The sequence below is a fragment of the Bactrocera neohumeralis genome, chromosome 5 (assembly GCF_024586455.1).
Source record: "Bactrocera neohumeralis isolate Rockhampton chromosome 5, APGP_CSIRO_Bneo_wtdbg2-racon-allhic-juicebox.fasta_v2, whole genome shotgun sequence".
NCBI classification, from domain to species: domain Eukaryota; kingdom Metazoa; phylum Arthropoda; class Insecta; order Diptera; family Tephritidae; genus Bactrocera; species Bactrocera neohumeralis.
In genome coordinates this window covers 76,222,319-76,249,010 of record NC_065922.1, presented here as the reverse complement: position 1 = coordinate 76,249,010, position 26,692 = coordinate 76,222,319, and the positions used below count along the sequence as shown (strand labels likewise).

Here is a 26,692-nt window from a genome sequence, read left to right as displayed (position 1 = left end):
AAATATCAAGAGGCAGACAATACTGTAGGAGAGAAAAGGAGAGATGGCGAGAAAGCTAGAGATAGAGAGATCGCGAGAAAAAATCAACTTTTTACTTCGTCTTTCGCTTCGCTCACGAGCGTAATTAAAATCAAACTTAAAATACCGAGTACATATTTGAATTTCACAGTTATATTCCTTAGTCCAATCCTTATCAGTTTATTTCAATCCCTATTTGCATACCAGAATAGATAATTCTACGAGGATTTCTTACAGTTCGCTTGGTTTATACTTTCCATTAAAAGGAAGAGTAAAAAATTTAATATAAACAGCTGGCCTAAAGAAAAACCTTCTCAGTCAATAGGTATATAACTGTCCAGAAACATCAAGTTCGTTTTTGAACTGCCCACTTAAATTCCTGGTTCATAGTTCTGCAGGAAAGTCTTACATACTATCAAACCTTAAGAGATCTTTTTAGTTCCCCTCCGTTCTTGAGCATATCGTACAGCTGACAGATGATTTTACGAAAAAGAGAAAGAATTTTATGAAGCTCTTTTAGCGCATAGCCTCCTTTGAAAAGAAAGACAATCTTACTTGCTATAATATCTTATCAGATTATTTCAATTCCACACTGTTCCTGTGTTTATTGTAACATCAGACAGATATTGATGATTAAACAGGAAAAGAGAGAGCATTCCAAAAAGTCCCTTTAGGGAAGTAATAAATTTGAGATGCTGAGCTAGAAGTCGAAGGAAAAAGTCATTATTTTTAATATCTCTCTCGCTCTCTCTTACAATCTCTTTTATTCTCTCTCTATTACATTTATAGGACTTCGTCTTTTCTCCAAGATTCCGATCATTCCTCTAAATATTTCTCAGTGCATCAGTCTCTCAGATTACATCAGGTGCAAGTTGCATATTTTTCCAAGTATACTTTACCGGCAATTGCAGTCATTTGTTTGTCTTTAGTCATGAAGGAGCGCCACTTAAGCTGGTGAAATAAGAATATGTGTTCGGCAATGAGGAGGAGAAGAGTTAAATATCGCATTTATGGTACATTTTGTATGCAACAGCAGCTGATGCCGGAGCGAGCTGTGGAAGGTGATGCTTGTAATGTGGCCTGAGTATGTGGAAGAACGAGACGAGGGGAGCGGCGCGCTGCTGAAGCATATGAACATAAAACTAAAGTGTTTAACTGCTGTAAATATGTATTTGTTTTACCGAGATTGCACTCGGTTAAAGAAATTAAGCGAACAAAGCAAAATAAACGAAAAATTATATAACGTTTGATATAATTTTATCAGGCAAACGACAATCGAGGTTAGGAGCTGTTTGAGTCAGAAAAAACATAGTGGATTCCTACATCTCTCGGACAGCGGAAGCACAAGGTATCGAAGAGTCTTTTCGATTATTCACTATTACTTCTGACGTACTCCAAGTATTAAACAAGAGATGGGTCAATGTCTGCAATACAATCCGAAGCAAGCTATAGATCGTCGTAGAGAAGTGTGTGATAGAGACAGTCCTAGAGACTAAATTAGTGGTAAATTCGATACCTAGAAATTTAAAGTCTCTGCTATTAAGTATAAAGACAGCTCATCCCCGCTCTATACATGTTCCGGACCAAGCTTCGCTTCTGACACATATTTTAATGAAACGTAAATCTAAAAAAATACTCTGGAGAAGATTACCACTATACAAGCAAAAGGTCGCAATTCGGAATAGACTGGCAGAGACTAAGTAAATGACAATTTCAGCACCTGACAATTTCTAGCTTCCACTATCAGAATATTAAGGAACCTTTTCTCTTCCAAGAAGAAGTTCCAGACGAAGCTCCGATTCTCTTACTAACTTTAAACTAAGCGTTAACTTAAAAATGATATAGAGAAGATTACTACTATACAAGCTAAAGGTCGCGATAGTAAAGAGTCTGGCAGAGCCTAGATAAGAGATAATTGAAACGAAACTCCATTCTCATAAAAATTTCAATGAAGCGTTGACCTAAAAAGAAAGAGGAAGACTTAATACTATCCTCTTGGCGTTAGAGCTGCGGTACACGCTAGTTCCAGCGCTTGTCAAGCACAGTAATGAGGAACTATTTTATCATTCGACAAGGACGACTTAAATTTTTCGCTATGCCCACAATTTCCTGTTGGGTTTCGTGCGCATCTCCAACCCAAATAGGTTGCAGTTGTCGCTTGTAAGCAACAAAGTTAGCAATTCAATTGCAATTTTGCACAATAAAATGTGACACAACGCACAGCAGCTAAGTGGGAGCCACCGAGATGAGTTTGACACATCAGGGTGAGGCAAAAAAGGCGCCGAATAAATAACATCCAAATTCCGCTGGGACACAGCCTTGATTACGGCAAGCCGACATGAGCAGAGGCAACTCGCAACTGGCAATGATTTGCGACCGATAACAACAAAAAATTACAACAAACAAATAACAACAACAATTGCAGTTAGGTGCCGTGTGGCAAAGAGCGAAAATCGAAAATCAATAAAAACCAATTCGAATGCATAAATCATTGCAACAAAATAAATATCAACAAATGCCACGCTTACAACAATAACAACATATCTTGCCAAATTTCAGCAAACGCGATATAAAATATCGGCAGAGCAACAGCGCCAAAGCGAGCCAAATCGAGTCGAGCCGCGGCTATCGATTGCTGTGGCAGCCATAAATCATGCCGTTTGCCACATGCCACACACGCGCGCACAAAGCAACGACAAGGCAAAAAGTTGTAAGCCAAAAGCGGCAACTTGTGCTGCATTATGTTGTTGCTTTTTTACTCATTTTCATTTTTCTCAAACTCGCTGTTCGGCGTTGGCCGTGGGGTCACACAAATTTTTATGTATGTAAACAGCAAATTCGTTTGTGATATCAAACTCTCGCACACGGCGTGCAAATATTTGCAACAACAGCATATACCACACACGCGCACGAAAGCTTGCCACACGCTTGGCCATAATGCTAATCGAATTTATGAGTATTTGTTGCAGGCTAAAAGTTGGTTGAGCGCTTTAGCATAGTTTTAGGCGCCGCGACCGCCTACGCGCACGCAAATGCACTTTTATCGCCCAATTTCAAATGCAAATTGCTGTGGTCCACCAGCTGCGCTCAGCCTCGCTCTACTCGGCGGCCTACTTCGCCGCTTGCTTGTTTGGCCTACAACTAGGCGCGCCGTTTTATTTTATTCGCTGCCAAAAACAATCACTAAACGCCGCAAATTCAATTCAATTTCGCATTTGCCGCGCAAAACTCGTTGCCACAAATCGTTTGCATATGTATTGTCAATAATTACATATTTGCAAATTATGTTGACTTGTTGGCGCGTGTCGCAGGCGTTTTGCGCCGGCGAGCATGCCACGAATTCAGCTGAATGAATTGAGACATTATTGAAAACATTATAAACATTTACACTGTTATGTGGGGAGTTGACGCATTTGTTATCAATTGTGTGCATACTTTTGGGAGCGCACTGCCGATAATGATGACAAGCGCGGCTATTGGGCACTCCATTTGTGTGGTAAAATATTGACAGTGCGGTTATAAAATGTAAATTTGTCACACTGGTAGTCGTATATTGAAATTAGTTTTCGAAATTTGCATGAAATGTAGTCTATTTGTAGGTGGAAATATAAATAAATCGCTGAAAGCTCATAAAGCTACCAGGCACAGTTAGCACAAGCCTTTATTGATTTATTTTAACTGAATGCTAATGAAATTAATTTACAAAAATTTTATTTTTGCCAATCGGTTCGATAATTTTCCTATCAAAAAACGAAGCGACATCTGGCAGCATATTCTTATACTATTTTTTTCGGGACCAGACTTTTAATTTGATGAGTTGATGCTTCTAGTTTGCCAAATCAAATCAATTTTTCGTAGAAAAGCGATTTCAGCTACTCTGCTGAAATGAAATGACACGAAAAAGGCATAAACCAAAGTTTGAGAATCTTATTTATATCAGAAATAGCGCTTCAAGTTTGGTCCTGGTCTTTGTTGATATTGTTATTGGTGCAGCGATTATCTAAATCCTTTCTGATTTAGAGTAATTGGCAGCTGTCAACGAAATCATTCAACGGTAGGCCCAGGAAACGAGCAGTTTCGACGGATGCCGACCACAGGAAGAAAGGTGTTAAGTGAGCCGGTTTCATTGGGCATTCAAAAAGGTGATAAATGTCGTGCGAGGACTCGTTGCATACAGAACACAGATTCTGTATATCAGGGCCTATTCTGGATACGTAGGCGTTTAACCTGCTAGAGTACCCGGTACGAAGCTGCGCTAGGATCACTTATGATTCACGTGGCAACTCGAGCGCTTGTTCTGTGATTTGTAGTGTTTAGATTGCAGGTGCGCCATTCGCGGGGAGGGAGTCAATGAACATGGTAATAGCATCACTGTGAAAGAGTCCAGTGTCTGTCTGAAATTGTTCGCGATTTCTGCAAAAACAGCCAAGCTGAAACATCTTGGGGAGAAGAGAGATGTGCTAATTTTCTGGAAGTAAACGGACTTCATTGTGTAAATGTTGGGGGACATCAGGGTACAGCCCGGAGTGCGGTGCTCTGACACGTCTGCAGCTTCTCCATATACGTCCTACTGCAACCAGGCGATCATACTGGGGTAAGGTAGTTGATGACCGGCCGGCCGATTTCCATTTATGTTGCCAACAACGTCTCTTTATCTGTGGCTCAAGTGCTGCCGGCCAGCGACTTGAGAATCTTGTTGCGGCTCTATATTTTCGTGACATTCGCGATAGTGTGCGGAGTGAAACAGTGCAAATTCTGTCAAATGTAACAACTAAAATTTTAGGGTTGCTTGCTGTCAAGGCCTGAAGGATGCCGTAATCGCACGAAAGCTGGTCATGGGTTAAAGCTTTTTGAGCTCAAGTGAAATCTATAGGTCCAGTGCCAGAACGCAGGATGATAACGGGGATCTAGCTCATACCAACGTCTATGTATGTGCGATGAGAGTACCGTCCCTTGTGAACTTATCGTTTCTGACTTTAAATCTCCTAATCACTAAGGAAAATGAGGAGAACCACAATGTTCATCCAAATCGATCCATTTTCCGATGAAGTGTCGATTACCAAATTGACTCCTCTGAACTCACTTTTCTTGACGGCAACCTCAATTTGGCAAACGTTTTACAGAAATATGCAGCGAGACTTGCCAGGCTCTTACAAAAGAGTTAAAATATAACAGCACTTTGTGGAAGCACTACTACAACAACAACACATAAAAACAACAAGAAAAGAACGACCACAACCTAAAACGACAAAAGTGCATTCGAAATAAATGAATTCCATTGCGTTCAAAGCTCTAAATGCCGGCTGCGGTTTGTGTTGGCGCAGGGCAGGGCGGGCCGGTTGTCGCAGCGGAAGTGCAAAACATGGAAACGGAAATGCAAAATCCGTTTAGTTCATTTGAGTGCAAGTAAACAAAACGGAAATGAAGCAACAGCAAGAAAAAATAATGCAAATAGAAATAAAAATAGCAACAAAAACAACAAGTGAAGACTTTGAATAAATATTGATACAAAAATGTAGCAGAGCGCTAGAAAACAAAAGGATAAAAAAGAAATAATTGCGGAAGAGTGTGCATGAAAAAGAGGAGAATGCGGAAATAAAAATTCGAGTCTAAACAAAGAAACATGAGAAAAAACTGTGAGGATTTGAGCGGATTTACTCAACATTTTATTTTTTTATATCAGTACTTGGCTTTATACGCTATTTTTACTTCCACACTTGCTTCGTTTCTTGCTTTACTCTCTCTACTTTTTTGTTTTACTTAATTGGCTCTCATTTTTTTTGCTTTATTTCATTATATGTTCTCTTATTTCACCGTTCATATTTTGGTTAATTTTTATTTGCTTCCTGTTTTTCTTCTTCAATTTAAGGTTGCCTACCGACTGACAGACTCTGGCCATACTCGAGGTAGATTAATTCCTTGTCACGCAGGCCAGCCAAGTTCATGTGGTTTTGCACTTTTTACCATCCTTACAGACGGATACCGCAGGGTAATGGTGATAAAGTGCTAAACTTTGTAAAAACTGGGTTGTTGCCTTTAGGTCTAGACAAAAAATACAATAGTATTGGATCTTAAATTGTTGTCGAGTAGTACTTCGACTCTATCTTGGGACCATATTGAGCCTCAAACACTTTCTTGGGACCCAGCTTAAAGTTTCATTCATTACAAATATAAATCTGTTAATCGACTTTTAGTTTCGCGGCGTGGCAAGCATTTTGAAAACACCTAGATACTCAAACTCTCAGTCAGAATTAGCGTTAGACTACTAGACTACCGTTTCAGACAGAAGAGGCTGCTTTCAAAGTGGCGCTAGACGTACTGCTACGAAGTGCAATCTGGAGCTCGCTAACTAAGCGCTCAAAGCCAGTCAAAGAGTGTCAGTCCTCACTGGAAATAGCAGCAAGCTTCTGGGCTTCAGTGGCGCCTTGCGTTCTATCTTTGGATCAATGAACCTCACGTGACTTAGCAGGCGCTGGTCGACGGCCTGCTCCTGTTCGTCGACTCCTTCTGGCCTGAAGTAGAACGCAGAAGATCTACTGAACTTCTTACTATGAGCAAGCTTCATCTTGCCGCAATCGTAGGAGTATTTACTGAACACTGTTCAATAAGCATTGTTGTCAAAGTTGTATGGAGGAGGTGAGTTGGAAACATTCATACATTTTTTCTTCCATTGTCCAGCCTTTACAAGAGTGAGCCTTAAACATCTCGGCAAACTAGAAAACATAGCCGAAACCGATATTAAAGATCTCAACATTTTTGTTTTGAAATCCAGTAAAGATAGAGAGTTTTTTCGGTACCACAACGGATCGGAGTTCTAAGTTGTCCAAGTGAGACCCATCTTGGGATCGACGTCTTAACCTAAGGTAAACTGGCTACCCAAACTGTAGTAAATCGTCAACTACTGCTCAGCCAGAGAGAAGTATCTGAGACACCATCATCTTATGATTAGATTTCCAAAAGAACTTTAATTTCTGCGATGTATCTAAGACAAAGGCTTCATTTTACAACGCTGCTATAAAAACATGAAAAATCACAGTATGACGGCAAGCTTAATATGAGTGGAAAACAACGGTGCGCGGAAGATGTACAAAAGGACCACCGACGTCTTCTTGCGTCAACGCAGGCACTCATCAATCAATGCCAGCGGTTTTTTCTTCGCTTTGCACATTTTTTTGGACACGCCACGTCTTGCTCTCCCGATGGCTGTCGACACTACAATAGCTGTAGCAATTCTGTATGTATGTCGTCCACTGAAGTAACGGAAGGTTAAGCTGGACGTTGAAATGCGGTAGCGGACGCATCCACGGGCTCAGCGTAGTCGACAACCGACAACGGGACTTTATTATAGCGGAGTGAATGAATGAAGATACATATAAAGGAGGGCATAAATCAAGCTGGATAAGCAGCAAAAAAAGCGAAAAAAACGCAAGCAATGAACCTTAAGCTCGGGAAGATGACAAGCGTTGCAGGCATACACTGTATTTCGAGATTGCAGTGATGAACTGTAGAAAAGTAGTGAGTGCTTAAAGCTGTGCAAGAGATTTACATAAATTAACGATATTATTAAAATTAAGACGCTCGTTTTAAGAATAGCAACTTGATTTCGTTCGTTAATAAAATGCATCAAAAAAAAAAACTATGAGATACCTCTCCAACAGAAACACATATTCGTAAACAGAAATCACTTTAGTTCGTATATTTTTTGAATAAATTTACACTTCATTTGTTTCCATGACGTCTCTTTTTATCATGCTTCTGTTTGGGGGAGCTTCGGTCTCCGGATTTCTCCAGCACAAGTGATTGCTGACGTTGCCACGCCCTTAGTGAATGCAATGATTCTGCCGAGAGCCGTTTTAAAAGCTCGTTTGGAATTTTTTTAGGGAAGTTCTGTATCCACGTCCAGGGTCTTTCTTTATCAAATGGTTCATGGAAGGAAACCGGATGGAAAACCTTCTTGCGCTCGTCTTTTAAGAGCTTCACCACATTTAGTAAGGAGAGCTTCTTTTCTTTCTTTTTTTCCTTTTCCTCTTTTCGTTGCTCTTTTATTTCGGCGTGATAATCGTAGGGTATTGGAGATTCATCGGGTATGGAAACCTCCATTTCCATGCCCGGACGATTTATTATACTGTAAAACAAGTTTATACTGTGAATTCGCGCCCTTTCACGTGCTCGTTGTTCTTCCGAGCTTAGCACAGCAGTATTATGCATATCTTTTAGGCCATAATTGACTCCACTGAAGAAATCGCCGAACCATGGATACATATGACCTGTATAGCCTGGATCGAAAATGTAACCGAGTTCAGCTGCGAAAAAATCTGCCCAACGTTGTGGATCGAAAATTTCCTCTTGTTCATTCAGAATTTTTCTACGATGGATAGAACGCCTCTTGTACTTTGCACCCACACCCTTTCTTGGACGATTAGCAAAAGTATCGACCTCAGAATGTTCAGGAATTTGGGCCTCATACCTTCTAAATTTAGTATAGTCAAAAGGACCGCGGCCTGTTCTTCGGCGTAGTATCCTGGGCTGCCTTACATAACCAGAATCTATTAAGTCCAAATAAGAAGGCCTCTTGAGAGGCGCTCTAAAGCGTCTCATATTTTTAACAGCCTCTGCGTTACTTAAATCCTTTATTGTTCCTTGACGAGGTTGTGTAGAGTATCTTGAAAAACGAGGATCGTTGAATTCATAACCAGTAAAGGTTCCAAATCTATTTCTTTGACTAGAAATGAGATAGCGTCTAAAAAATTCCATAGCTTCAACATTTGTAGGGTGATCATTTACTGGAGGAGATCCGAAAGTCTGTCCGACATATCTTGGAAATTTAGTGTACGTAAAAGGTCCTTCTGGTGCTAGTTTATAATGTTTATGTAAACGACGTTCTCTAATGTACGCCAAATCAGCTTCAATTCCACTTGAATCTCCACGTCGGGGTATTACGGTATGACGCATTACCCGGGGTGCATCACGGATCATAAGGCCAGTTGCTCGACGCGATCCTCTACTCTGTCTTGTATTTATAGAAGGCCTATTTACAACTAAGTATTTCGAAGGATCAGTGCTTCGACGACCACCGGTAGTACCCACAACGCCCGCTTGTCGAGCAACTCCAACCTGACCCGAATATCTTGCAAAGGAACCAGTTTTTCCGTGGCGCGATACACTACTTTTTCTCAAATAACCAGAATCTCCAATATATTCGGAGTCTACAGCTGCTCCAGATGCTCTAGCTACATTTTCATGAGCATGAGTACGACCGAAATATGTCGGAACTGCGCGTTGCTCCAATTCATATTGTTTATAATCATCCATATTTTTTTCTTGATGTGGCACACTTGCACGTCGTAAATATTTTGTTGGCCTTGTGCTTAAATTGTTAGCATCTTCCAACTTACTTAGGTCCCTTGCTGCTCTCATGAAATGACCATATAGAGGGGCTCCAAAATGTTTCAAATATTTATAAGCTTCCATATTCCGAAGACCACAAGTCATTTCAACAAACGGCACATAATGACTGGGTTTAGTGCTTCTCAGACCACCAGCAGGTCTAATTTTGCTGGGCTGTTTAGTTTCATCTGTAAAGTCAACGTTTCTAATACATTCTAAGCCAGCCACATTTCTCTTCACATTGGCTTGCGGAAAGGCGCCCACACGTGTTAAATACCTATAAGCTTCCATATTACCAAGACGAGCAGCAATTATGGGTGTTTTCCCTTGTTGATGAAATCCAGGCTTACCGCTTTCAAGATCTCCAGCAGCAGTAATCGTATGAATTGGGCGAGGGTCGATCCTATAATTTAAACATTCTGGATCTACAGAATGCTTCAGGCCACGTGGTGTTCCAGCGACAGGAGCTTCATTTACGGTGTTGTAAGCAAAGCCTTCTCCGCTTCTCAAATTTGCAACAGCTTTAGGGATTTGTATTGAAGGGCCATTCATGTTAAGAATATTGCCCTGTCGTGGATCTGGAATATACTGCAGCGCTCCACCTGTATGCACTGGAAGTCCAAAAACTCTCAAGTTGCCAGGTGCAAGGTTGGAGATATCTCTATTTGGCTGAAAACCTTTCATGCACACTAAATCAAAATATCTCAAATCTCTCTTTTGTCTCTCAGCACATGGTGAAGCGTTGAGAGCGCCATGCTTGCCATCACGACAAATTTTGGGTTTTGAAAACGTTTTGGATCTAAAACCATCTTTAGGTAATCTAAAGATACTGCTAGCTTCAAAGGCTTGATAATTCTGTGCCGGAAGTGCAGCTGTCGGACTTGTTACGAAATCGAGTTCGACAGCTCCAGTTTTCGGCACTACTTTATATCCTATGTCATGTCCAAACCAATTTGTGTGCCTTCTTCCGCTCCAAGGAAGATGAGCAAGCGCTTGACTGGCAGCATTTAATGGTCCAACACCACCAGGTAATTTATGGGCTGGTTGGAATGCCGCCGGAGCAACCATTGGAAAATTATCAGCGGGTCGAAGTTTACCGGCAAGCTTAAGGCATCTGCTATCTTGAAATGACCCTTGCTTTAGCGTATTTTTAGGTGTGCTCAGTGGATCGGAGTCGGCAGCGACAACGTAATTAAGTTTTTTCAAAAAATCGAAATTGTGTATAAACGGTATACTGGGCAACACCTTTAGTCTAGCTTGTTTGTCCGCTTTTTTATTAGTTTTTCTTTTAACGCATTTTCCCACATTTTTCGGCTGCTTACATTCGGAAAGTCTTGTAGTACACGTGGTATCCTTTTGCAAGCTCCGCCTTAGAAGACAGTTTCTGTACATTTCGTGCCCAAAGTTGCGTATGAAGTTCCATTCGTCTCTACACATATAGCCGGCATTTCTTGGAAATTGTCTACGGCTCTGTCCGGTATCTGGACACTTGCTTAAGGTGTTTAATAAAACGGTACGACCAGTTTTCGCGCAACACGATCGCCAAAATGGTACAGACATGATAATTTTGAATTTTTCTAAGATTTTCCAAAAGAATGAATCGAAAGTATGTAATTTATGAAAACATTTGTTTAAAATATTTTTCAAACTTCAAACCGAATATTTAAAAGCTGCCAAACTGCGATTACCAGAAAATGTGACCCCAAATATAGTGTTGCGAGGGTATAAAAATAATTGTCCCAAAATAGCACTTAACGCATTTGACTTAGAAAATCAAAAATCTTTGAGAATCTTATCAAACGCGACATGGGCGTCGCTAGATACCGTTCTGTTCTAAAGACTTCGGTTTTTCTGTCCCAAACGAGTTCGCTTTATCCTCGACTACGCAAATTTAAATTTTATAGCTTAAAATTCCATAGAAATTTAAAGGATTTTTGTTCGAAATACATATCTCAGTAATTTAATCTCTATAGGCGGACTTCCTCTTGTCTTTTTTACTTGCTGGTCTCGATCTACATCAAACAGAGTATGAAACATATTTTCCCCCTAAATATCAGTGATTTATTCGCTAAATTCCTACGAATTCTGAATCTCCATCAATCAAAGTCGCTCCAAGGCTTTGAGGAACTTATTAAACACGATATCTGTATCTAAACTCTTGACTTGACTTTTTCTCTCCCAAACATGACTTATATTTTACCCCCTAAAAAGTCTATCGAGACTTATAGTATATGAACTTCCTTGTGTCTATTGCTTACTTCTTGTTCGCGTTCGTTTCATCATTCATAGTATCACTCTAGATATTTCTTGACGACTTTTTTGGGAAGAATTGTTTTCCCTTCCAAACCATAAGACTCTTGAAACATTGCGAGCAGTTATATTCCCATTGAAGTCCTAAAAGGTCAGCGAGTTGTAGGTCCTCCAGCATTTTGGTTTGCATTTCGTACTTTTCCATTGCGTCGTCGCAATTTACGTAGGTGTAATGTTTAGATAAATCGTTAATCAGCCACGCGAGTTCTTGCTTCTCTTTAGCTGCTGCTAGCTTTGCTCTCAGTTTGGGTGAAACTATTTGCTCGCCGTGAGCTGCTCTGTAGTTGACTATACCTCCATATTGAGTGAATGGACTTTGAAAGTTTTGCTCTTTGGCATACAACAGGCCAAGGCATGGGTTGTGAGCTTCGTTGCACCCGGAATTACCACAAGATGCTGCTTGAGCACTAAACGGTTTGTTCCGCGTGCGAACTCCAGCCACAGCAAAGCCCCCTTTTGCTCTGGAAGCGCCCCCACCTCTAGTGACGTATGCGGGCGAACGAAAGTCGGCAGTTCCTCCATACCTGGGATCGCCTGACATGTCAATTCTTTTCTGAACTTGAAATGCAGCGGGAGAATTCGGCGCGCTGGGATTGGGGTCACACCTACTCCACCCCAAGTTAATAGCGCCTAGTTCTGGCGCAAAAGTATATGCCGCCCGCAGAGCAGGACCCAAAGGACGCCAGTTAAACTTTGAGTCTTTGTCTGGCGTGCCACTACATGAGAGACCATCAGAGACGAAGACGGCGGTGAACGGAATCGAGGGCGCTTCTTTAATCCTCTTTTTACATTTAGCTCTGCGCTTGGTTCGCCGTTTCCGGGCGGTGCTTTTATTCGGGCAAGCTTTACGTCGCATTTTTGGTCGGGACAGCATTGTGTTTAAACGAGACGGGGCAGGCATGCATTTCTGGCTTGGAACGGTGCATGCTGTCTTCGAAGAGTTCTTCACTTCATCTACGCCAATATGATTAGTTGACTTAAGCAGTTTTCTCTGCAAGTTCTTATTTTTGCTAGAAGATCGATGGAAATCGTCCACGCGCTTCCGGCACGTACACATCTTCAACCACTTACCGCCAAGTGCCAGCGAGAAAATTAGGGTACATATGGGGTTTTTATTAAATTTAATCCAGTTTTTTTAGAAACGTAAACAATTTTTATTTCAATTATGTCAATTTGGAATTATGAAATATACAAAAAGATCTACGAAAATGTCATTGGTTTCATAATTTAAATTTTGATTACATTAACCTGCTATAGGTTTATAAATTTTTGTTCAAAATATTTTGTTCCAAAAATTGGAAGAGAGAGAGAGGACTCTTTGGAAAAAATATTTACTCCAAAAAGTTTTACCGAAAAAATTAGTGCCGAAAAATCACAACTGCTGATTTTCATGGGAAGAAAAAGTTCCAAAAAATGTTATCCCAAAAAATCGCAATTGTAGAATTTTTAGTACCGAAAATTTTTGAATCACAAATGCTCAATAAGCACAATTAGAGCGGTTTGGCTTCTGCTCTTATTTGATAAATTCCATCGGCTTTTAGGAAGAATTTTTCCCGGTTTAGTACAACCCATTATATTACTTTCGTTTATCTCTCCCATTCACAAACGCGCTGCTATGTGTGTCAACATTCCACGCACTTAATAGTCGTCATCGTCTTGGTCCTCTTTTGTGTTTTGACTTCTTAAATTCTTCCGTCCACGCTTCTTTCGAAGCCTGGGATTTTTTATACCACCTATAGCTGCTCGTCTGAGAGGAGAATATGTCATGGCAATAATCTTCTGCTGGCGTTTCCACTTTTTCATATCATTTACAATATTCTCTGATACTCTTTTCAAATATTCCTTAGGAATACGTTTCGGGAAAGTGCGCAGCCAGGTCCATGGTTTGTCGCGATCAAAAGGCTCATGAAACAAAACACGCTCAAAAGCTTCATAGCCTGGCATGGTCTTTAGAATTCTGATAACCGCAGATAGACGCAGCTTTGTTTCCTCCTCTTCTCTATAAGAGGGCATCTTATATGATAAAGCTCTAAAGAATTCCTCTTGTAGTGTTTGCCTCAACTCCTCCACACTGTCTGTATCGGTTGGTGGCGGTTCGGTAACATCTGCGTAGAATTGACTCATTGTTTTTATGAAGCTCTTCATTTTAATCTTCTCTACACTATGCCGATAACTTTTTACATAACCGGCTGTTGGATATGATTTTCGTCCAGTTCGCTCGAGATCCCCATCAATACGCGGAATTCCTATAGTGCCAAGACCGCGTTTCATATTGTCTGGAGATATTTTAAGCTCTTTTTCTTCAATTTTACTAGCATGAACATCCAGATCTTGCTTATCAGCTTTGATTCTCTTCACGGTGTAGTCTAAAACATGTTTAGATTTGTGTCTCTGGGGGACTAATTGTTCAATAGTTTCCGGATCAAAATAATTGGTTAAAGGCACATATAAGGACTTATCGACCTTCTCCTGGCCGGCGTATGTCGTTGCGGTTTTTTCGGTCTTTGCGGTCTTTGCAGTTCTTGCGGTTTCTGCACCTTTACCAAATGTCTTTTTAGCCATCCGCTTGTCCAAGACCGCATCCAAGTCTCCTTGCATAAGCCATTGCAACGTTTTCCACTGTCCGTTCGAAGTGGCCTTCAAGTGACGAGCTAACAAATAATTTTTGTGCGTCTCATCGCTGAATGTGCGTATGAAATGCAAGGCATGCTCATCCACATAATCGGGGTCTTCGTGGCGCTTTCTATTATAACTGTTAGCAGAGCCGTATGCGTGCTCGCATTCGTTCCTGAGCTTGTACGTGCACTGACAAAATGGTATAGACATTTATATTACGAATTTAGTTAAAATTTTTCAGAATATTTTCTATTATATTTAATATTTTTATGATTTTTCATATTTTCATGATTTATGATTTTCACATTTTGATGTACTAATGCTTTCAACCTTATTTTGAGAAATTCAGAAACGAACTAAAATATCGTGGTGAGTAACTTGACTTCACAACGGGGTGTAAAGTAAAGTATCGGTAAGTCTACGTTTCCGCCATTTGAAGCTGACATTGACTCTGTAGCTATAAATTTCAGATTCGCTCCCTATTTGACGTAGTTGTTTTTGAAATCTGCACTCCCTAACTTGATCTTGACCTTTTCACACCCGACATTTCTTTGTTCTTAGACTACTTATTCAATCTTTCTTCTTCAAGGTGCAACGCGATATTAAAATATTAGGAAAATTGGACTTCCTTATCTTGCGGGGGGATTTTTCAGCGCCTGAACATGAAATAATGATAGTATTAGAGGCAGACCTTCACTAAACGCAGACGCTCGAAAAGGAGCACAAGATGTTATCCATAACTTCAGCTGTATCGCAACTGTATCATACTCGCAGAAAGCCTGAGCTGACACAATGCAATAACAACAGCCCATAGAATACCAGAGACCTATTGGCTATTAAGTCCAGACTCGAATATTTTCGAATCAAGAATAAACAACCTAATGAAATGGACAATTTTGTCGAGGTAAAGTGAAAAAGTACGTTCAGAGAATACGAATTGCAACCGAGGTCACATATCTCTCTCAAATAATGTCAATATTACTAACATGGGCAAAATCTTAATTTTTATTGTATAAATTTTATTTCCAAGCGAAATTTCGAAATCAAAGTCCGACACTTTTCTGTTTCGGCCGCTCAGCGGCGCCATAGAAATTTATATCATACAGTAAATTTTGTATACTGTTAGCCTCCATGACCATGCGCATGTACCGCGCCATGGCAGGATCCATTTCATCGATGCTCAGATCTTTAGATGGCTCCGGCTCAGCTTCAATTTGTTTTGACTTCCGTTTTACGACCTTGAGCGGCTTTAGCGGCCCCTTTGGCATTTCGTAGCGCTTCAATATATTGCAGAACTCCGGCGAGACGGACTTACAGCACTTCACGGTCATTCGTGTATCTTTTAGTATTTTTGGAGGTGTGTCAGCTGGCTTCTTTGCAGGTGTAAGCCCCTTACGCAAAATGCTGATACGCTCCAAACATTGCTGACGGTTAAGTGGCGGTTTCTCTTTAAGCATATTTGGGTCCGAAAGCGCTACCAATACATTAAAAATCGCAGCTCTTCCGTCTTATTTCGAATTAGCAGTTCAACCGAAAGCATAAATGAAAAAATTTCGTACTAAATTTTCTCCAAAATTCCGAACTGATTGAAAAAACGATTTTTCAAAGCTTATTTCTTCAGACATTCAAGTTTACATAGGGTGCAGAAAAATTCTTTTTAAATGAATTTGAATCATTTTAAATTTACACTCAAATAAAACTCATTTTCGAAGATCAGAACAGAGTGAGAAGTCTTTAGAAACCGAGTGTAAAGACAAAAGAACTGAAACAGCAGCGCCAGGATTCCTTTAATGCAATAAAAACATTATCCCATTTCGGGACTTCGAATGCAAACGGACTTCTAGTCTTCAGGACTTCAAAGACAACATCGCCTTTTAGATCTTGAGCTCTAAACAGAGGCACGATAGGAGTAATACCCCTACAAAATTGGACCGCACTGACTACTAGCTGGAGACACAAGCCTTCTGTACTGAGGTTGGAGAGTCCTAAACTTTGATACATATCAGACCAACCTAATGGACTTTAAGGAAACCATTAGCACATTCCTTCTCCTAACTCTAGACTCTCATATCTTCGAACGAGTTTTGAATCTATGTCCGCTCTTTGGTATTTTCTCAATAGCTACTTAAATCACTGCCACAAAACGAGCTTCCAAAACTCAAGAACGAGCACTTTATTGGCAGTGTAACGGTACAAAATGACACTCTTGCCACACTTTCCTACTTTCGCCTGCATACATAAGGCAATTTTCACTTACTTTTCTCTCTCCCTCTCTTTTCCCCCACTCTCCCGTTTTGATTTATTGCCTTGCAAACAGTTTGCCATTTCTGTTGTGGGCACCAAGTTATGCCTTGAAAGCTACACCGACAACTACGTAGCGGCAGACGGACCGCAAACAGGTCAAGCGAATATCGTTCGATGTCTGTTGAATTTATGCATGTTCGCAAGTTTCGATGATGCATCGTTGCCATTGGCAATAACAATGGATGAAGTGTGCGCCATAAAATGCGGTCGGCGGTTGATGTGCGTTAGAAGGAAATGAATTTTTGGCAGAAATACAGGGAGGAATATGCAAAACCGCGACGTAACTGAATGTCTACAACTTGAATATGGAATAATTGAAAGATGGACTCGTGTATATAAAAGTATTAGGGCTTCCTAGCTCGCGAATGCGTAAAATATTCCTGCGGTATCTACGAATATTGGCTATGGAACCTCTAAGGCTTGGGTTAGGGCTTCGTTGTCTTCCCTTTAAGATGGGAATCAGACTTGGATTACTATATTTAATCCTTTAAGAAGCCTTGTGGTGTTTAATTTCAATATTGCAACAGCACTGAGAGTAGGCCAGCGCTGGCCAAGCTCCCACGAAACTCAGCTATTCAGTAGTATAACACACGAAGAAAGCAAAACACTGCGGGATGTCCGTTCTAGTTAGCTTGCCAGCTTTGCATTTTCCAGCGATTCCGCTATTACTGTTGCCAACCCAAACATACTACTAGCTAACGTTAGCCAAGTTCAGCTAACAATTATTTTCGGTGGCTCAGAAGCTCTGTTTTAGAAACACTAGAAGAAAGTGGTTTACAAGATATGACCAGAATAAGGTCCCCGGACTATAACAAAGTATAGTTCTACAGAACCTTCAAGAGGCTGTTAAGATTATAAATCAACTTTCTTAGCAACAACAACTGGAGAAATAAAAATGTGGTTATCTGAATGAGTGTTCCAAGCAAGCTTACCGCGGCCTGCAACCAAGAGGTTTCTACAAAACACGATATTTCTCTGAGATTTGCTGCCTACATTTTGAAGAGATCGAGCAACATGTTTAACGGTTCTTGAGGATGCTAACTAGAAAAGTAAATACCTGTGCTCATAAATCTCCAACAGCAAGACAACTTGTGCAGAATGGCGGGCAACTGTTAGGAGGCAATAGAAGACTCCAAGTGAGTTAAATCTCAGAAGCTACTTGTAGTCTCTCGAAGCAACGCATCATTTCCCTCCTCTACTCCTCAAATAATTTCAATACTTTGTATTTCTTTTGAACTTCTATGCCGCTCGTCCACTTTTTTTTTACATGCTACGCTCAACCCCCCTTTAGCCCACCTCATTGGCTTCATTGTAGTGTTTATTTGGCATGCCAACATTCTATAACTCTTGCATGTTTCGACACTTCGACAACTTCGTCACCAACACTTGGCTGGCGAAAGTTTACGCATCGCCAACGGCTGACGCAACGATCGCCGAGCAGCCAGCGAGTGTTGTAAACAATGGCAATAAAAATATTTAGTGGCGAATTGTGAGGCAACTAAGCTTGTAGACAAGGTGCTCACGCCGTAAAACGGCAAATGCACGAACTGAAGTAGTCGAAGAAGCAGCAAACAACAGCAAAAAGCAGATCAGCGCTCGTACAACAACGCAAAAGTTTACACGCAACATGAGTTCTTGTGTTTTTATTGTTTTCGTGCACTCTCTGCGGCACATTTGCGAGTTTAGTGCTTGAGCCGCTGCAGCATACCATACATATTTGTTGCTGCAACATGCCACCAACGCTGATTTGCTTCAATTGAAAAAAAGCAAATAGTTTGACTACCCACGCAATTTACTCTGGAATTTATACCGTCTTCGATTTTTTTTATTTGAAAACAAAAAATTCAAAAATTAAAAAAAAAGTGTTGTCAACTTTCTTCGTGCCTGCTTTGTTAGCAACTATTATGCGATTTCTTTGTGCGCGTTAATACGCCAAGAGTGCATATTCTCAGCAAAATTCAATTGTGACAAACAAGAAAAAATCTTTGTTGCACCTGGAACATGCAGCAAGCGGCACGAAACTTTCCCCAAAGTTATGTGACGCACTCGGCCGAACTTTGGCAAGCCAGTGGAAGTTAAATAAAAGTGCGAGCAGAAAAATTCCGAAGTTTTACTTAACAAAAAAATATGAAAAACAGTTAAAAGTGAAAAAAAAGAAAATAGTTTAGAAGAATTTTCGAAGCGGGTGGCAACAAGAATCACCAAAGCATCGGCGTTTGTGTCATTTTCTCAAGATTTAGTAGCAAAAGTTTGCGAAAATATTTCTTTGACTGCACTTTAGCGAGTAAGTGATAGTAGTTGCCGCAATATGCACTCACGCTATATATTTCTCTTTTATGTTTTTCGCAAATTCACTTAAAATTTATTGCGCCAAAAGATTGCAAATTTTTGGTGGAAAAATGTTCGAATGTTAGGTCAATAGCAGAAACTTTACGTAAGAGTTTTGGCATTCAGGCATGTAAAAGTATGTTGCCCTTGCAACTCAAATTTAGCTTGTCAACATTTTTGGAGTTAGCAACATGTTGCAACAAGGGCTAGTGATGCCTAAATATTAGTTTTTTCTTTTTTTAAAGTGTATAAAATGATATAATTAAACTTTACAACATGCTCTTGCAACTTCTAATAAGCTTCACAACATATTTTACGGTAGCAACATGTTGCAACATTACTAACAACTGCTGGTGAAGCATAAATATTAGTATTTTATATCATTTAATTAATAAAAATGTTACAAGTATTGATAGCAACATGTTGCGTAAGTTAGGAAACATGTTGCAAAAACTCAGCAACATGCTGCTAAGGAAAATTATTATTTTTTAGCAAAAAACAGATAAATCTTAAATACAACGTGTTGCATAAGTTAGAAAACATGTTTCAAAATTGCAGAAACATGTTGCTAAACAAAAAATAATATTTTTACATAAATCACTTAATCTCATATACTTCACATATTTAGAAAAAAAATTTTGCAACATGCTCAACGATAAATGTTGCAAAAGAAATGAAAACGTATTTTCTATATACCGAAATATATGTATGTACGTATGTACATATGTATGTTCTAAGCATACACAGGCATTTATGCACATATATACATATACCTCATACGCCTCAAAAACTTTTTGCTTGACTTTGTGCATGATTTGCCAGATTGAAAATTTTCCACTTTAATGTCACCAAACCCAAACCTGAAACTTCAAAAAGTAAAAATCACGCCAGTTACAACGCTTCTGCGACAAACGCACCCATTTATAAAAACCTCAATGACATATAATGGCAGTGAGTTTAACGTTGCGAGCTGCTGAACTCACATTGCATTGACATTTATTGCAATGATTCAACCAAAAATGGAAAAACCGAATTCAGCGCAGCAATAAAATGGAGAAAAACGTATTTTTGAACATAATATGAAAAATTTTGAAGGTAAAATGCAATAATAAATGATAAAAAAATTATGATTTCTAAAATTATAATTAAATTAATTATATTATAATTTTTAAATTATTAAAATTAAAAAAAAATACAAATTTTAAAAAATTATAAAACAAAATTTATTTATAATTATAACTAAATATTTTTTATTATAGAATATTTCAAATAAATTGTTGTTTTTTCATGATTTAATTAATTTATTTTAATTTACTTTTATTTTATTCTGCTTTAAAATAGAGATATACATATTATTTATTTATCGTGATTATTAATTGTTACAATTTTAATTTTAGTTTTTAAGCTTAATTTTATTTTATTTTATATAAATTCAATTTCTATTAATTTATTAAAATAAAAAAAGAGAATAAATAGAACATTTATTATTACAAATTATAAATTTTTAAAAGTTTTAATTTTTTTAATTATTTCAAATTATTAATCTCTTTTAATTGTATTGAATTTTAATTTTTTTTTAAATTTTTTGAGCAAAATGCAATTATATGAAAAATAATTTATTTATAAAACTTATAATTAAATTAAAAAATTTCTAATTAAAAATGTTTCTAAAATTAAACAATTAAATAAAATAAAATAAATAAATAAAAAATTATAATGAAATTATAAATTTTTAATTAAATTTTTTTTAAAATTGTTTTTAATTAATTTAAATAAAATTAAATTACAAAAAAATGAACAAAAACTTAGTTTAAAAAAAAAAATAAATAAAAAAATAAACAAAAAATTAGAATAATAATTAAAATATATGTATGTATGTATGTATATTAATTTAATTAAAAGTTTTTATTTAATTTTTCAATATAGAATATTTATAATAACAAATTATAAACTTTTAAAAGTTTTAATTTTGTTAATTATTTCAAACTATTAATTTTTAATTTCCTTTTAAATGTATGAAATTAGAAATTTTTAAAATTGTTTGAGTAAAATGCAATAATAAAGGAAAAATAATTAAAATTAAAATTCCAAAAATTATAATTAAATTAAATACTTTTTAATTATAAATGTTCCTAAAATTAAACAATAAATAAAATAAATAAAAAGTTATAATTAAATTATAAATTTTCTAATTAAATTTTCTTAATAAATTGCTTTTAATTAATTTAAATAAAATTAAATTACAAAAAAATGAACAAAAAACCATAATTTTAATTAAAACATTTAGTTTGTTATTATGGTTGTTTTTTTTAATAAATTGTTATTAATTAAATTTGTTTTTTAATATATTTAAGTAAAAGATATTTATTTGTTCAAATTATTAGGTTTTAAAACCTTTAATCTCTTTAATTATTTGAAATTTTTAATTTTGCAAAATTTCAACGTTAAATGTAAAAGAAATTAAATTTTGTTAAAATTTTAATTAAATTGATTTTTAATCTTTTTATTTTTCGTGATTTTTAATTTTTAAAATTTTAATCTTAGTTCTTAAGCTACATACGTTTGATGATATTTTACTTACAATAATTTTAGTTTCTTTTAATTAATTTAATTTAGATACATTTGCAGCACTACAAAAAATTAATTTCTACAAATTATTAATTTTTAAAACTTTTCACTCCTTTCAAATATTTAAATTTGTTAATTTTTTATTTTTTTAATTATTTTAAATCATAATTTTTTTTAATTACTTAAATTATTTATTGTTAATTTTTTGCAATTATTTGAAATTATTAATTTTACTTTTAGTTATTTGAAATTACATTTTTTTTAAATATTTCAAATTATTTTTTTTTAATTTTTTTAGTTATTTGAAATTATAATTTTTTTTAATTATTTGAAATTATTAATTTTTTTAAATTATTTTTTTAGATTTATTAAAAAAATCCTAGTTTAAGGAAAAATTATACATTTTTTTACTATTTAACTTTAGTACATTCCAAGTGCACATAAAACTGTTGCACGTTTCCAACCAGCCAACAAATATTTTAAGTCATATTTTTTACGAGTGTCAAGCAACGGCGTGCCACATACCTCCGCAACACAAAAAACTTATAGCAGATAAAGATACACATATGTATGTCTAGGTGTGTGTGTTTTTATGCCCAAAGTGTCTCACAAAAGTTGCCTAACGAAGTGTTAACAAACAAAACGCGCTGCTGAGCAAATTAACAGCTACCTGTTATGCATATGCAACACAGCTTATACACACACTTATATGCACGTGTGCATGTGTGTGTGTGTTAGGCACTAAGGTATCGCTCACCTGCCGCAAGGCTTCCGCGTTGAGTAAACTAAAACTTAAGTAATGCTAACTAAGCCAGAAAAGAAGCAGAGGAAGAAGAAGCAGCGGCAACAGCAAAGCAAACGTTGCAACTCATTCTGCTGCCAACAAGCAGCAAATGTGGCAAAATCGTGTCTAAGCGACGTGGAAACAATGATGCTGTGGAGTTAGTAGACTATACTTGCCACAAGCGAACTTCGCTGGCAACGCAACGTTTTGCACCGCTTCTAACAGTGCGGCGGCACAACGGCGCATAACACAGCCGCACCATTGCCAATTAACATATTTAATTTAATTAAATTGAATCGCCAAACAAAACTTAGATGAAGCTGATAGTCGGCCGATGAGCGCGTGGGGCAACAAGCGCACGTTTTCGAAGCGAGACGTGCGCAACAAAGTGCGATAAACTGAATGTGGGCGCTTTTCAACAAATACAACAAATATAGACACAGTTTCTAAACTGCTTATACAGGCATTGCAGTTATTTTTTTATAAAGTTTAGAAATGTATTTACTCACCACGTGACAGCTGTGACTTCGTGCCCAAAAGGAGAACTGCAATAAAATAGAAACAAAAATATGTGAAAAATTTGGAAATAAGAATTTTTCAAAATAACGGTAAATTATCTATATATGTATATATACATACATATGTATATGGAATTTAAAGACGGGCATAAAATTCATATAAAAAATTGCAAAATTTTATTCAAAAATAAAAAAAATTTTAATTTGTGTTGTTTTCAAAAATATCGGTACATTTTCGACTTTTGCGTGGAGAACAGATATTTAATTTTCTTTTTCGACATTTGGGAAAAATATTTAAACATTTTTGTATTAAAATAAATTAAATTAAATTTAAAATTTTTCAAAAATAACGGTATATTTTCAAAAAATTCCAAGTTTTGTTTAAAATAACAATATTTTAAAATTTATAAGTTTTCAAAAATAAAGGTAAATTTTCAATACTCATACACATATGTCTGTATGCCAAATTTTTAAATTGAAACCCAATATTAAATATTTTTTGGATAAGCTTTCTTTAAAAAAAAATCCAAAATTGTGTTAAAAATATATTTTTTTTAAGTTTTCAAAAATATCGGTAAATTTTAGGCACATGTATATGTGGAGCTTTCTATATTAAAAACAGATATGACTTATTTTTTGTTAAAGATTTGTATGAAAATGTTTCAAAATTTTACTTTAAAAAATTATTTTCGAATTTAAGTTTTCAAAAATAACAGCAAATTTTCGAAACACAAGGTATTTCTCAACCGAAAACTAAAATTACACATATTTTGTTGAAAATTTGTATAAGAACTAACAAAATTTTGCTTACAAAATTGTTTCAAAATTTAAGTTTTCAGAAAAAACGGTAAATTTTTGAAACACAAGAAATTTTTTCAAATTGAAAGCAGATATTATAGCTTTTTTCCCAAATTTTTATCAAAAAGTGCCACATTTTTATTTAAAAAATTCAGAAGTTTTTAAAAATAACGGTAAATTTTCGATACATGTTAAGCTTTTTATATTAGAACAAGATGTACATAACATTTTTTTCCTGAAGATTTGTGTAAAAATGTTTCAAAATTTTGCTTTAAAAATATTATTTCAAAATTAAGGTTTTCAAAAATAACGGTAAATTTTCGAAACGCAAGAAACTGAAAATAGATATTATATTCTTTTCCTACAATTTGTATCAAAAAGTTACACATTTTTATACAAAAACAAAAAAGTAATTAAAAATTCAGAAGTTTTTAAAATTAACGGTAAATTTTGTGTATATGGTATATGGAGCTTTTTATGTTGCAAAGGGATTAAGTATTTTCAATAAAAGCAGCTAATTAACTGTCGCCTAATTGCTATAACTATTATTCAAGGCGGGACTCCAAATGAACTCTTGAATTATTGAAACCATTTTTCTAGCTTCAATTTACCGGGAAAATAATTTTTTGATCACATAACTTATCAGTAGATACCCAAGTAATCCTACCTGGCAAGATTTCCACCAATTCTTGCAGCGACTCAAAGCCCTAACGGTAGTAAAGAGTATTCAAGAGGCGTTATTCCCACGAAAGTCGGGTCGACATCACCGGAATGGAATCTTATATGTATATACGGGAACCAGTCCCTCAATTTTCTAGTTATCGCTCCGATATTTTGTACACGCCCTTTTCTCTAGAAGAAGCTACACATTGATTGGATCCGACGATAAGATATAGCTGGCATACAAACTGAACGATCGGAATCAAGTGCTTGTATGTAAAGCCTTGTCATTTAACGAGATATCTTCAAGAAATTTGGCATATATTATTTTTAAGGCAATAATGCAATCTCTGAAGAAATTGTTCAGATCGGATTACTATAGCATATAGCTGCCATACAAACTGACCAATCGGAATCAAGATAAAGATGTTGTTTACTCTTTATTGCCGCTTCGTTGCAGCCAAAGTTAGTGTTTTTTATTCTTTTGGAATTATTTCAGCCACTACAACAACCACAACATCTATCTAACGCACAGGGTTGCACTCAAGCGCCGCAATAATGAAAAATTCTGCTAATTTCGAATACGTGCAACAATTTTTAGTGCACTTTGATGCCAAACTTTCGCTATCACTAAACTAAACTCAGCTCTAACTCAGTCTAACTCTATTTTTGAATTAATTTCCTACACTTAGTGCGAGCGAACTGAATTCAATTTCCGCTCTTCAAGTGCATTCACACTTTTAATTTGTTTAGCAAAGTACTGGTTGCCATATAACCCAAACAATAATATGAACCAACAACTTGATTATGCAGCAAAAACTATGAGAATCGGTGTGTGTGAGTATGTGTGCGCCTTCTTATGCATGCGTATGTGTGTGGAGAGGCCGAAGGATGTGCCAGGACACAGCTGCTGCCGAGCAAACTGCAGAAAACTGACTGCGAACGGACATGAAAAATTAAATGAATGGGAAATATAAAATAAAAGCAAAGTACGGAGTGCATAAAAGAACAATAAAATAAATTTTTAAATGTGAAAAAACAAATGCGGAGCTCGGCAGCGCATCCCGTTTTCATTTAAAAACTTTCAAGTGACTTCTAATTGCATTTGTGCAGCAAACTGTGCGCATTTTTTTGCACTAGCGGCACTACAAGCGCTTTACGCACTAACACAAGCGCGCTCGCCACACGCACACAGGCAGCGCGAGCGCGTAGACAGCGGCGGCCGCATCAAAAAGTTTCGTCATTTTTTCGACATTAAATGCGCCGTGAAAAGCGAAACTTTCGCTGTAAGCGATTACAACCACACATACGCACTCACATGTTCAAGTACACACACACGAATGTGTGTATATGTGAACAAATATTAGTGTACTCGGCGCGCCGCGCGGCGCACTTGACAACTTAAATGAGCGCATTAGTTGAAAGTCGACCGCGGCTCTGCGTGTGTGTGTGTAAATACACGTGCGTACATGTGAGTGTGTGTGGTGGACAGTAATTTCCTAACGGCTGAAAGCCTAGGCGCTCGCCCACTTTATAACCGGAAGCTGCTTAGACGACCGGTAGCAGCCAATTTGCCGTGCATCCTGTGAAGCGCCGACCCGCATGCTGCGTTGCCGCCCCATTATTGTGGTAAATAGTTGGTATTTAGTTTGGGGCATGAACTCACTGCCTGTGCCTCTCCCAGCGCGCTGACCGCGCATTGCGGTTTGCTGCTAATGCAGTCGTGAGACCGAAGCGCTCACATACACACACATGCACTTGGCTAACCAGCAAACACTGCGTTAAACGCACTCACCACTCGCTCGCCCAACCAGCATAATGCTCGACACAAGCGCCAAGCCGAGTGCGTAAACGCTGCGTCTGCTTACTCATATATTCACATGGAGCCGAAGACTTGCGTTAGCGGTTTTTTGTGTGAGTTAACAATGCCTAAATAGTGGTCTCTTCTGCTGGGCATTGTGGTTGGCTCTTGGCACTACTTTGGCGTTGTTGTTGTTGTGTGCATAAATGTCGCATTATGATGGAATTATTTCTTTGCTGTTGTTGTTATTTCTTTTTGAGCTTAGCATTTGTTTAAGGCTTAAGTGGGGTTCTGGGGATCACCAAAAATTAACTAGAGGAATATTGTTGAAGAGATATCGCATAACCAGTTACACGCTGGGATTATTCGCTTTTTTCGATAAGGACTCTCGATCATTTTTTTTTTTTGGAGTTCTAAAACTGAACCTCGCGGCAAAACCCGCAGAAACCCGCTTGGACGGCTGTAACGTTACTCCACTGTGATTCCCAAAACTCCAAACCCATAAAAATCGCCCTACCATACGTTATAAAATATCTATAAAAATTCCAACGACTTCGCAAGGTTCGTCGAAAGTGTGTCTACCTCGAAGCTTTAACCCCT

The 26,692-nt window shown here is 37.3% G+C and overlaps 2 protein-coding genes across 2 annotated transcripts in view; both read right to left on the bottom strand.

Annotated features, from left to right (window-relative positions):
• Window positions 1-26,692, bottom strand: part of LOC126760257 (uncharacterized) — a 460,595-nt gene that overhangs the window by 325,580 nt on the left and 108,323 nt on the right. The window contains exon 3 of the mRNA XM_050475749.1: window positions 22,825-22,860. The gene's annotated coding sequence lies outside the window, so the exon portion shown is untranslated. The remainder of the gene's footprint in view (window positions 1-22,824; window positions 22,861-26,692) is intronic.
• On the bottom strand, window positions 12,989-14,652 carry LOC126760258 (uncharacterized). The gene has a single exon (XM_050475753.1). The coding sequence runs from the start codon at window positions 14,539-14,541 to the stop codon at window positions 13,354-13,356; it is 1,188 nt and encodes a 395-aa protein (XP_050331710.1). The 5' UTR covers window positions 14,542-14,652; the 3' UTR covers window positions 12,989-13,353.